Genomic DNA, 12,816 nt, shown 5'->3' with positions numbered 1-12,816 from the left:
ACTCGTGGACGACGAATCAAGGGAGGCAGAGACAGATACCAAGAAGTCCTCTTGCATTTCCAAACTGGCATACTGTGTTTATATTAAACTTAAGAGAGTGTTCCTGGTCAGACTTAGAGGTCAGGATGGAAGATGGCAAACCCATGTTTGAACTGTCCATTGGAAATTGAAGCATCAGCCCAAAAGAATCAGGAAAGGAGCTAACATGGACTAATTTTGTGTACATGGAAGTAACATGGGGGAAATGTGGAATATAGTGGACCAGTGCATAGCCATTACATGAGCTGCCTGACTTTGTCACTAGCTCCATTCTTAACCTCCCACAATTGGTTTTTGTAAGCCTAAAGTGATAGGTCCTTTGGATTCTTAAAGGTACCACTGACATGACTCTTCATAGAAATAACCTACCTAGTTTGCTACTTTTGTTCAAGAAGATGAATAGCATTAGTGCTTATGGTTTGTTGCAAGGTTTTGATACCTTTTGCAAAGCCTTTTAAAATCTACTGATGAAAGGCTCTATATAATGTCCTTTAGTTCTTAAAAAAACAACAGAACACCTACCATTTATTGCTTGGCTCCCAAATTTAGCTCCTCTTGTCAGAACCACTTTAGCTTTGTGGTGTATACAAATGACAAACCATTATTCAAGGCTATTAAAGATGGAAAGGCTATCCAAATTGTTACTGCTTTGAAAGCTGCCACAGATGGAATTCATGCCTTCTGAAAACGGCCTGTGGCAAATCAATACGAGCTCTCTTCGGTCCTACCATGATGTTTGGCAAATGCTTTCCAAACCATGCAGATTTAATGAGAGCTTTCCGTACTTGACAATAAGCAAAATGACCGAGAGATTTTATGTTGTGATGAACCGAGACGTGAACCAGCCAACTACGCACGGCATGTGGGTGAGTGTTTTAAGATTTGAAAAACAATGCACGGCTCTTGGCAGAACGTTTGGAAGGAGTTTAAGAGTTGCCAAGACAGAGCAGAACAATTTCAAGCCACTTGGCTGCTGTTCCTGTTGTTTTACAAATCCTTTATATAGACTTTTTAATGTATGGTACTTGACAGTTGGTACATCATTCCTTCTCGTCGTGCATGGTGAAGGGAGGGGGTCTGCTCATTCGGTTCGCTGCCTGCCTATCTCATTTGCAAGAGCAATTGTAGGACTCACATTTACACTGTCTGCTTCCATGTTGCTCAGTTCCAGCCTCATTGGGAAGCCCTCATCACATTCCCATTTCCCCCACCAGCTTCTCTCCCTCAGGAGATCCTGATGCAATTAACAATATGATCTGGCCTCCCCACATGACTGGAGTGTCCAAATGTTACCAGACCACTGCAGAGTCTTTTTTAAAAATAGTTTCCAAACTGTCTCAGTCATGCTATCTGCATTATTCTGTCCAAGGGCAGAATTCGAATTTTGTTTTTCACAGTACAACTAGCATCTCTGTATAGCTGCCAGGGTTATTAGTCACAGACTATGAGTGGAGCATGATCTTCTGAGAGCTGTGCTTCCTGGGATACTGCAGCCTTGGAAAATGATAGATCTTCTTTAGCCCAAGTAGCTTTACTGCTCCGCCTTGTTGCACTGTGATTGGCCTTTCCTGTCTCTGTGTAACTTCTCTTTCCTGTTAGCAACTTATCTGCAACAAAAGCACCTGCTACATGCAGTGTGGAGGCTAGACTTCGTCCTGTCCCTGCTTCCTCCTGCTCCATTTATGGACTCTTGCCTTGGCGCTTTCAGTCCTGCTGCCTGCTTTTCTGTCCGCACTTGCCTTACCTCCCTAGAGTTCACTTTGGGGACTAAGCTCACTCTCGTCAGTTTGCCTTTCCAATGATTTTACCTCAGTTATGTAACTTGAGTCAGTTCATGCTGGAGAAAGTCCACCTCTGCCAAAATCCAGATCCTTCTTCTCTCTCACTGAGAGGACCAAAAACCCTTGGAGGGGATACCTGAGGCCTCTCCTCTGCTTACTATCTATCTGGGGCTGTTTGTGTCCATGGGTCTTTACAAAGGATGGGAGAATAGTCTGCTGCCCTGAGGGGCTTACTATCTCAATATTGACACAGAAGGAGACTACAAAGTGAAGGAAGAGAAAGTGGAAGTGGGGGTCAATACGGGAAGAATATGAAATTATTCATTTACAGGTACCTGGGCCGTATAGAGCAGTGTTTCTCAATCTGTGGGTCAGGACCCACTAGGTGGGTCGTGAGCCAATTTCAGGTGGGTTCCCATTCATTTCAATATTTTATTTTTATTATATTAGACTTGATGCTACCATAATATGTGACTGCATTTGGGGAAATACTACAGATATGTACTTTTACCCCTGCTAATTGGGTAAGAGGCACTTTTTCAAGTGGGTGCTCCTTTTTTTAGCAGGGGGAGAGTAACTGGCCCACTTCACCCCAGCACTGTCTGTTCTAGTGGCTGTCTGCTGGTGTTCTTTTTGCATCTTTTTAGATTGTGAGCCCTTTTGGGACAGGGAGCCATTTAGTTATTTGATTTTTCTCTGTAAACCGCTTTGTGAACGTTCAGTTGAAAAGCGGTATATAAATACTGTTGTTGTTGTTGTTGTTGTTTTAACAAGCTAAAAAGTATATGCTTTTAACAGTGATAGTAAATGGGACTTACTCCTGGTTAAGCATGGGTAGGATTGCAGCCTAGCATTGTTAAAAATGTTCCTGCTTGATTATGTCACTTCTGGTCATGACATCACTTCTGGTGGGCCCTGACAGATTCATTCTAAAAAGTGGGTCCTGGTGCTAAAAGTTTGGAACCACTGGTATAGAGATTTTAAAAAACATAACAAAACATGGAAGTTTTTTATGGCCAACCCTCTATAGGAAGCCATTTCTTTTGAGATATGGAAATATACAAGTGCAGAAATTCATACAGAATTCTGAAGTCTTCTCCCTTGTTTCAGAAATCTTTCTTTTCCTCACAAATCAGACTCTCCATGGTTGCATTGGTGTGTCTTCCATCTGTTGGTGAACATTTTCAAGAAACTGAACCCTCCCTGACCTTGGAGCAGTGTTCTTAGTTGTTGAGTTTTGTCTTTCTTTTTGCAGGTTTCTAACTTATTCCTACCTCCTGGCCTTCAATGCCTGGCTTCTGCTGGCTCCGGTTACTCTGTGCTATGACTGGCAGGTTGGAAGTATTCCATTGGTGGAGTCAATCTGGGATGTGAGGAATTTTGCCACTGTTCTCATGGCAACAGTGATACTGCTGCTGGGACTGCATTGCATAGTAGCATTTAAGGTAAACACGCTTTTACACATTAGTGTGTGTTTTTGTACAGGTGATGTGGAGAGAATCCTATACTGAACGCTTCAGGTCAGTGGTGTACCTAGTGTATTGGACACCCAGGATGGGCCACTCAAAGCCATTGGCAGACCTGGCCTTCACCTCAAGATACCCCAGTGGAGGCCCAGTGACTTACCCTTTGAGTCAAGCAGTCGGTAGACGCACCACTGAAGTGGCTGGTAGATCTGGCTTCCACTGGGTGATCTTGAGGCAGAGGCCAGGTCTACGCATAGCTTCTAGTGGACGCTGACACTGAAGGGTAGACCTGGCATCCACCTTGAGATATTGGCCAGGTGAACCAGCCATGTCAGTGATGCATTTGCCATCCCAAGTGTATATGACACCTGGGGCAGACTGCCCCTCCCACCCTACCCTTGGTATTCTTCTGCTTGAGGCAGTGTTCTTGAAGAGACCAGTGTTCTTGAAGTCTGTGCCATGAATTGCGTTATTCAACCTGGATTCATTCATGCATTTTTTTTTACTCAGTGCAGTGAGGAAATGATATCTGCTCTAGGCTGTATCATGTTGACTTGAATTCAGCATCTCTCTGGTGGAAAGCGATTATCTTTCTGTTAATAGATTGGGAGTCCACTATTTCCTACCCTCCTCCCAGTTCACACTTACTGTCAGGAGCTGGGTAGCTACTTGCAATCACAACCAATTGGCTTCAGGTGGCAAGCTGTTACATAACACACCATGTGGTTTCAGTGATTTTCACCATAACATTGTGGTCCCTCTCCTTCCCCCCTCCCCAGTTTCCAGCCATCCATTATCATTGCATTGCAGTCTCCCTAGCAGAAGGTAACCTATGAACAGGTAAAATAACAGGTTCTTCTGTACTTGAGATCTCTCAGCACCTACAATCTATGCCAGGATTGAAGTGTAAAGAGAGAAGGTTTGGGCTGAGAGAAGTGAGACGAGGGAAAGGAGCAGAGATCAGCATTAGAGTGTGCATGAACCTGAAATTTCCTCCTCTCATAGTGGGGAGAAAGTAGAGGTTGAACCAGAGGTTGTTTCTTCTTGTGGTGGAAGAAACATATTATTATTATTATTATTATTATTATTATTATTATTATTATTATTATTATTATTATTATTATTATTATTAATAATAATAATAGTAATAATAGTAATAATAGTAGTAGTAGTAGTAGTACAGGAATTCATATACTGCCTTTCTTGGTCGTCAGATTTCTCCTCAGACTTTACTCAAGGCAGTTTACTCATAGGCAGGCTATTTAAATCCCCGTAGGGATTTTTACAATTGAAAGAAGGTTCTATCATTCAAGAACCACAACATTTCAGATGTTTCTTTCTGATCTGGTTTCACATTCTGGCCTCCATCCTTCCACGCTCAGAGCAGAGGGAATAACTTGGCTCAGCTTGTCAGCTGCTTCAAGTTTGCACGGTGCTGGTGGCCTCGAACTGGCGACCTGCAGATGTTCTCTTCAGGCAAACGGAGGCTCTACCCTCTAGACCAGACCTCCTGCCCATTTACATCCATTTCTTTTCCTTACTACATCTACCTCTTCCATTCCAATCTGTTTTCTTGTTACTTTCCTTGCTCCTCATTTTGAACTATAGATAGCCACCTTGTCTGACAGTTTGCTTGAAAATTCCGGGCTCAGGCAATTTCTAGTATATGAAGCAAATGTTTTCTGTTCTTTTTTTAAATATGTGATTTACAAAAAGCCTGGAGTTATATGTAGGTTAACTACCTTTTCACAAACATGTGCAGAGTCTGATGTTAGTAATGTAATTCTGTGAAAAACGAGCTGTGTGCAAATTTAATTGCAAATGCTTTGCAATGCTCTAGAGATCTAAGTCATACCAACTAGCTGTTTGAGATGTTGCAGGCTTTTGCTCTGAGAACAAAAGAGGTGTTTGTTCCTAGAGTTGTTTTTTGCTTTTAAAGCAACCCAGAAATCCCAGATGACAATTGTCAACCTGAAAATGGAAGAAAACTACTTTGCCCTCCTCACCCGAGCAGTGTCTTTTCTAGTGGCTGCCTGCTGGTGTTCTTCTGCATCTTTTTAGATTGTGAGCCCTTTCAGGACAGGGAGCCGTTAGCTGTTTGATTTTTCTCTGTAAACCGCTTTGTGAACTTTTTGTTGAAAAGCTGTATATAAATACTGTTAATAATTAATAATAATAATAAAAACTGGTTGTGTTTCATGCTCTGAATGCCTGAAGATGGTTGTGTTGGACAAGTGGGTGATTACAAAGCCCCCAACAAAATATTACGTTGCCTCCCTTAACTGATGTCTCTTGTTCTTTGGGTCTAGCCTGGATAGAAACACACAGGGTTAAATTTTTAAAAAACTGTGAGCAGAGGGAATTAGCTACTAGTGCTTTTCCACAAAGACATTCCTGAAGGGCTTGCACTAGAATTGACACAGTTCTGCAATAGCTTCGGTTTTGTAACAGTTCTTATTCCTCTGTTTGCTCAACAAATAGTGCAAGTAAAACAACCATCTTTGGCTATAGCGTCCATTTTCCTGCACAGAGTTCTAGTGCAAGGAATAAAACAACCTTTCAGTGAGTGAGTGGAAAATGCTATCCAAAATAAAAGGGCTTTGGCTTCAACCCACTGATTGGAAATTGGATTGGCATTTTTTGCACATATTCTCATTTTTCATTGGGGAAAACCAGGACTGTTACAGCCCATTCCTAAGCTCCCCAGAGATACAGCAGTGGCCATTTTGGCACTGATGTACCGCTTGGTGCCAGCAACCCATAGGATTGGGCAGTCAATGTGATGTGAGATTTGGTTTAGGACAATCAGCGTGCAACTTTATGTGTTGCTCAAAGTCAATGTGCATGTTTGCTGTAATTCATCCAGAGCCATTTTTTGCGAATAAAAATTGAAGCAAGCACCGAGTAAAAGGGGAAAAGTTCAGCATTGCTGATTTTGTGATTCTGTTTTCAGAGGTGCTGTGTCTGCATATGTGCTGTTGCTCTCAGACACACATTGCATAGACTATAATTACGGAATACGACTGCAGGATTGATGCTTTTGTTGCCGATGGATTTTTAAATGAGCCTAATTTGTTGTTGATGCTTGTGATTTGGGTAATTGCCCTGTTGGAATATGCATGCACAGTGCTGATAAAGGGCATTTAAACTATGACGGTTGATGCTTTGGTTTTGTTTGCTGACTATTTTTATATTTATAACCTGGGAGAAACACAGGCGCATGCCTTTGAGGCACTCTCATTTAGTTTTGCTTATGCTGTGCTTGGAAGAGGGCCATGCACTATTTCACAGGAGAGAATGTTGCAGGGAGCGTTGTGCAGAATGCCAGAGGAGGTCTCCAGTTTTCCTTGTTGGCTTGTTTCAGGAAATTAGCATGGCTCTGGCTCCTTAGCTTTCCCTTGGTTCCTTTGATGTTACGGGGGAGAGACAGTGCAAGTTTCATTTCCCAAGACCCAGCACAGCCACTCTAATTAAGCCTGTTCCTCAAAAGTTCTCCTATTTCCTGCACGTGGATCATAGTCCTTGCCAGAGGAGGTGTCATTTTGGTCTGTAAGGAGCGAAGCGCACGTCAGAAGTGGCTGTTCTTCCTTCTTTTTCTTTTTGATATTTATAAATGTTGTTTGTATATATAATAGCCTAGCCTGAGTAGAGACTTTTCAGTTGATTTAATGCCTGCTTTTTAACCAATTAGTTCCCAAGGAACCAGGACCCACTTTTTTACATGACACTCTATCGGGACCCACCTAGCTTTATGAGACTGAAAAAAAAGTTTCACCTTACCAGCTCAAGCCTCTGTTTTATCCTTTTCACTATGATGGGAGAGCGCCTTCTGGAGTGTTCGTTGAGCTTCACGTTCATCAGATTGGGATCATTCTGGTGGCTTTGCATTTCCCTTTGCCTGGCCTTCAATCTGCACAACACTACCCCAGAGCAATAGAACATGTCAGAGTGGGTAGAAGCAGCCCTAATTATAGTTAATAATACGTAATTCTCTGGGAATCTTTTTGACTTGAAAGGCAGGATAAAAATCAATCAAATAAAATAATACTTGGAAGCTAGTATCATTGCATTTTGTGGGGCTTACTTTAACCTTTCATGTTAATGAAGAGTTGCCATCATCATCGTTCACAAATCTACACTCTTCTGTTTCTAACAAACTTGATTTGATGCTGTACCTGCACTGGCAAAACCTCCTAGCAGTTGTGTGAAGTGTGAAGTGCCCAGAACCGAACTCACTGCAAAGTTAGCAATGAGAAGATGGCAAGCTGTAATTGAATCAGGCCTCTAATTAAGCGGGCCACCTAAAAGTGCCACGAGGAATGGCAGCCATGATATCTGAAACAATTTTCCCTTTAGACTAGCTGGATAACTCCTTACTCTCAGACATGTTAATTGTCTTCAGGATACTTGTTTCATCCCCTGGCTTGCAAGCTGGTGTTTTTTCCAACTTTTACTCATGAACTCTTTGAACTTCAAAGGCAGAACAGAAGTTTGGCCTTGGATCTCATTTCACCTCAATCTGTGGCTGTGCGGTTCACTCCCAGGAGATGTAAGACGTTGTACTCAGCCTCTCTGTATTGTTTGTTTTTCTGCCAGTTCTGCAGAATGAGGGAGAGTGCAAAAGTGCCCCCCATCACTCTGTAAACTCTCTGCTTCAAATATATTTAATATTTTCAGAGTTGAATAAATTTGTTATGTAGAACAGTGTTTCAAAATGCTGCTGTCCCAACATTTCACTTGCTCTGACTCTTCACAGAAGTGTCATCTCCAGTTATGTCTGGGTTTGGAGACCATGATGAGAGCTTCCAACAGTGGTAAGAGGCTCAGGGCATGTGGGAGGGACATTTCAAGAGCACGAAAACCATGTGCTGGAGCTCTGCCCACCAGGCTGAGCATCCTATTGCCTTTGGAAGCTCCTGTTGCGGTCTCATTGCTGGGAAGCAGGTACTGTGCATACCACCCAACACTGCTTGGAGTACCACTGGTTGAGAACCCCTGATCTAGAAGATTTCTATTCCGTCTTTCTTCAGTCTAGAAGCCTGTTACCCAAAGCAATTTACGATAAGATTAAAACATACATACTTTAAATTTCGCTGTACTTTTTTGGTTTCTGATATTTTCATTCTGACACCTAGCTGTGTTTCTTCTTTTGGTCAGGTCTAGGTGTGGCAGTCGCTTATGTGGGACTGCTGTTGAAAGTGGTCTGGAAACTTCAACTGGTGGAAAATCCTGCCACCCATCCACAGACAATAGGAGTCATGAAAATATATCACATTTGTATTCTGAAACTTCTGCATTTGTTGCTGTTTTGCTTCTGGGCCCATTTCAAAGTGTTGGTTTCAAGAGTACAAGCTGGACACAGTTCAGAATCTGGTTATCTCCGGGATGACTTTCTTCTATACGAGCACTCTCAAGGTGATTAGCCTGTGAGGTGCTGTGTCCTCTTGTTATATGAAGGGCCATATCCTATCCAACTTTCCAGTGTATGCTGTATTCTGTGGTGGTGCTGGGTGGTCATTGAGGCCTCCTTAAGATAAGGGAATGTATGTTCCCTTTTCTGGAGACTGCATCGCAGCTGAATTGGTGCTGGAATGCTGGATAGGTTTGGGCCCAAAGTTGGTTTGTACGAGCCACAGAATCCTCTGTATTTTAGCTCCAAAACTTTGGAATACATTCTTACAGGAGATTCATTTTCACTCTCTCCTGGTCCTGTTTTGGCTGTGAGATTTTTTTGTGTGTGCTAGGCATGTAAAAATTAGAGTCGTTTTCTATTGTTTTTGTAATTAAATTATTTTATATTTGTATTGAAATTGAAAATTGGTATTGAAAAGTGATATAGAAATGTCATAAATAAATAGCATCTGTTAAAAGTCGGGCTTTAACATTTAATCAATTAATTTCTTAGATTAATCAAAATATGTTAAACTGACTTAAAATGTATCCTGATTAATTGACTTTTCCCCTCAAATTTGGAATAATGATAGCTGAAATATGATAACTTCAAATATCTGAAGAGCTATCATTTGGAAGAAGGTGCAGACTTAGAGCCCAATCTTGAGCTCCGCACGCCGGCTTGCCACCAGCACACACTTTTGCACGTTTGTGAGCCCGAATGCCCGTGCTAGCCCAGCACTGGCCAGCACGGACCTGCAGAGCAGCAGAGAGAAAAGCAGGGGTGTGGGGGGAGGAGGTGCTCTGGGGAGGGGGGAGGTGGGCGGAGGGCGGGGAGGAGTGATAGGGCGGGGAGAGGGCGGGGGAGGCGTGGAGGGAGGGAAGTGGGACCAGTGGAGCTTTGCTCCATCGGATCCAAAGTCTCCGTGTTGGGCTCACCGCCTGACACGAAGGCTTTTACCTCACTGCCAACCAAAACCCATTGCAGGGCTACTCCCTTTACCCGTGGGAAGGGAACGAAAGTCCCTTTCTCCTGAGGTGCCGCCGGTGGCTACCTTGGGTGTGCAAGATATGGTGGCAGCCATTGTTGGTGCCGCTGCAGCCATGTACTCCGGGCAGCTCCGGATTGGGCTGTCACTCTCTGTGACTCCTGAGGACAGGTCTAGAACCAGTGCTTTGAAATGTCAGGAAAGCAGATTTAGGATAGATTAGCAATTTTCAACCAATGTGCCACAGGAATTGGATGATCACCGGGGATGTTGGTGAGGCTATAATTTTTGCTTGTATTGAGTAGGGGGTTGGACTAGATCAGGAGTATCCAAAGTTTTTGGCAGGAGGGCCACATCGTCTCTCTGACACTCTGTTGGGGGCTGGGGGGAAAAAGAATTAATTTACATTTAAAATTTGAATACATTTACATAAGTTTACATAAATGAATATATTAAAGATGAACATATGAATGAATGAAGGTCTTGCAATAGCTCAAGGCCTATAAAAGGCCTTGCACAAAGCAAGGCTGGCCTTTCCTTTGCTGGCGCTGCTGCATCACAGATGTGAAACAACAAGCAATGGAGGGAGCCCTCATCCCACAGCTCACGCAAGACATCAAACAGTTGCCCTCACGCTGAGAGTGGTTGCATCACAGACGTGAAACAACAAGCAGTGGAGGTAGCCCTTATCCCACAGCTCACACGAGAGGTAAAACAATTGCCCTCATGCTGAAAGCAGTTGCGTCGGGCCAGTGTGGGCTCCAACAAATCCCCAGAGGACCAGAGACTCACTGGAGATTGACGGCTCTCTGAGGGCCGCTTTGAGAGGCCTCAAGGGCCTCAAGTGGCCCCAGGACTGGGGTTTGGGCACCCCTGGACTAGATGATCTCTCCAACTCTAGCATTTGATGGTATACATATACCATCCAAAAACAATGCAGCCTTTTCCTCCAAAATTGCTATTTAGTTCACATTGATGTAGATTTAATTGATTTATTAATCAATTAAAGCTCATTTTATATATCAGTTTAGATTTCTAAGATCTATGATTTCTTAGATCAGCTAAGATTTCTTTTGTAATGGCCACAAGTTAAAAGCAGCCCAACATGCTATTTACTTTTTCAGTTTTTGTGTCTGATACCTTAGTTTGTGATACTTGAGCATTTTGATTACTAAGTAAACATTTTTGGTAACAAATGCACTTGTGTAACTTTGTAGAGACCAAAATGGAAGACACTTTGGGAGTACAGCTAGCACAATCCTCCCCCCCCCGCACACTTTTTGCTTCCCCCTAACAATTTTTGTTTGCATGTGTCAGTGACACTGTAAGATGAGCTGGCCTGTTTATTGTCTCCTCATGTCATACTCTCCGTGAACCACCTTGATTTTCATAAAAGACCCATTTTGAATAAATCCTTCCTTGACTTTCCTGAGGGCCTCCTCTATTTCCCGGCACTTCTGCTAAGGTCGCTATTGATGTTCTTAGTGCTTCTGGAATGAGATTTTCTATGTCTATTGTATTAGCATTCGCTTCAGGAAGAGAGCAATATGTCAAAGGCCATGGCTGATTAAAAGGAGATGGTTGTTTCTTGTGTGTGTCTTCTCCCGAAACTATATGCCTGTCCTGTTGACTGACTTATAGCAGCATAGGAAACACTAAGCAAATTCACCAAGCTACCTAGGGAGTTGCAAAGAGTGAGGTCCCAGACTATGGTTTCTGATTGATTGGCTCATACAGTTGCAGTTGTCTCCATAGCTCAGCCCTTTCAGCTAGTGTTTCTCATCTACCACCATTCACAGAGATGGACACAAATGCAAACATGCAGAGCATTCCACAAAGGTAGCTTTGGATAGTCTTTTAGGACACGTTGTACTAGGGCACTGTACATGTTTCACTGATTTATTTCCCAGATCAAATGCATACAGTGAGGGGGGAAAGAAGGTAAACATAGGTGGCAATCTTTGAACCTTCTTAACTGTTGGCTGAAAGTACTTTGGCTTCTGCTGGTTTGAAATGAGCCTTTGCGAACTGTTGGTTTTCCTATCTTACCATATATAATAAAAAATTAACAGTCCAATTGGTTTTATTTGAGTTTAAACTGCACTAGTTTAAGAGTTTTTTGGGCTTGGCAGAACTTACACACTAAAGGTTTAAATCCTGTTTTTAAAATAGACACCAAGTGTCTATTTCTCCCCCTATTACCCTCTTTGTTTAGTTTGGGCTCTAGCTTCCTATCGAAATTATACCTCCTGCATTTATTAAGTGTGCACCTTTATTGAATTTATTATTTATTTATTTATTTATTTATTTATTGCTCTCACCTAGATCCTGTATCCCAGTTTACTGAACCTTTAGATTATGTTCTAACTTGGATTAAGTTTAACTTGGGTTAAGTATAGGGTTAATTTAAACAAAGTAGAAAAACTTGCTTTCTACTTTATCCTCCTATGTTTTATTTACTCTTCCAAGTGCCTGTAACCTTGGGCCCTTACTCACGAGTAGGACTCTGCTCCTGCTCAGAGTAGACCTATATACCCACTCACGTATATATTTTTATTGCCCTCATCTAGCTCCTGTGCCCCAACTTGCTGGACCTTAGACTCCTTCCCTCTGGTTAGATTAGGTGCTAACTTAGGTAAAGCTTAGGTAAAGCTAAGCTAAAGGTAAAGCTAAATTTCAATGTTGATTTAAGGTTAGAAGACAAAGAGTTAGAAAGACAAAGGGTTAGAAAGAGTACACTTACCTTCTCCTTCTCGTCGTTGTCCTCCTCTCCTCTTCTTCGCTCTTCAGAGCGTCCTCCCACTCCTTCTCCGAAAACGCAGAGGTCCACTTGCCTTCTCCCTCTCTTCGCACTGAGGCTAAACTCGCGGTGCCTTACCTGGCACTTCGTTCCTGAGGCACTTGGTTTCCCAGAGGCCACACACACTTCTGCAGAGCCTTGCATTTTTTTCGACTTATAGTGCAATCCTATGCCTTTCTACTTGGAAGTAAGCTTCATCACATTCAGTGCGAATTACTCCCAGGAAATCGTGCCTAGGCTGAATGCCTTTTGATTTTGCTCAGGAAAAATTCTGAAGTAGTTAGGGCTTGTTGGGATTAAGGTGGGGATTAAAGTGGGTGAAATCAAACCAATTCATCATAGAGCTGCTA

The 12,816-nt window shown here is 42.7% G+C and overlaps 1 protein-coding gene across 4 annotated transcripts in view; it reads left to right on the top strand.

Moving 5' to 3' along the window:
• Window positions 1–12,816, top strand: part of TMTC1 (transmembrane O-mannosyltransferase targeting cadherins 1) — a 165,384-nt gene that overhangs the window by 55,089 nt on the left and 97,479 nt on the right. For all 4 annotated transcript variants that reach the window (XM_066633815.1, XM_066633814.1, XM_066633816.1 and 1 more), the window contains one exon: window positions 3,076–3,265. In XM_066633815.1, the coding sequence (XP_066489912.1) occupies window positions 3,076–3,265 (190 nt within the window). The remainder of the gene's footprint in view (window positions 1–3,075; window positions 3,266–12,816) is intronic.

The sequence above is a fragment of the Tiliqua scincoides genome, chromosome 7, assembly GCF_035046505.1.
Source record: "Tiliqua scincoides isolate rTilSci1 chromosome 7, rTilSci1.hap2, whole genome shotgun sequence".
Taxonomy (NCBI): Eukaryota; Metazoa; Chordata; class Lepidosauria; order Squamata; family Scincidae; genus Tiliqua; species Tiliqua scincoides.
The sequence above is the reverse complement of the archived record's forward strand: the minus strand, read 5'-3'. Positions and strand labels throughout refer to the sequence as shown.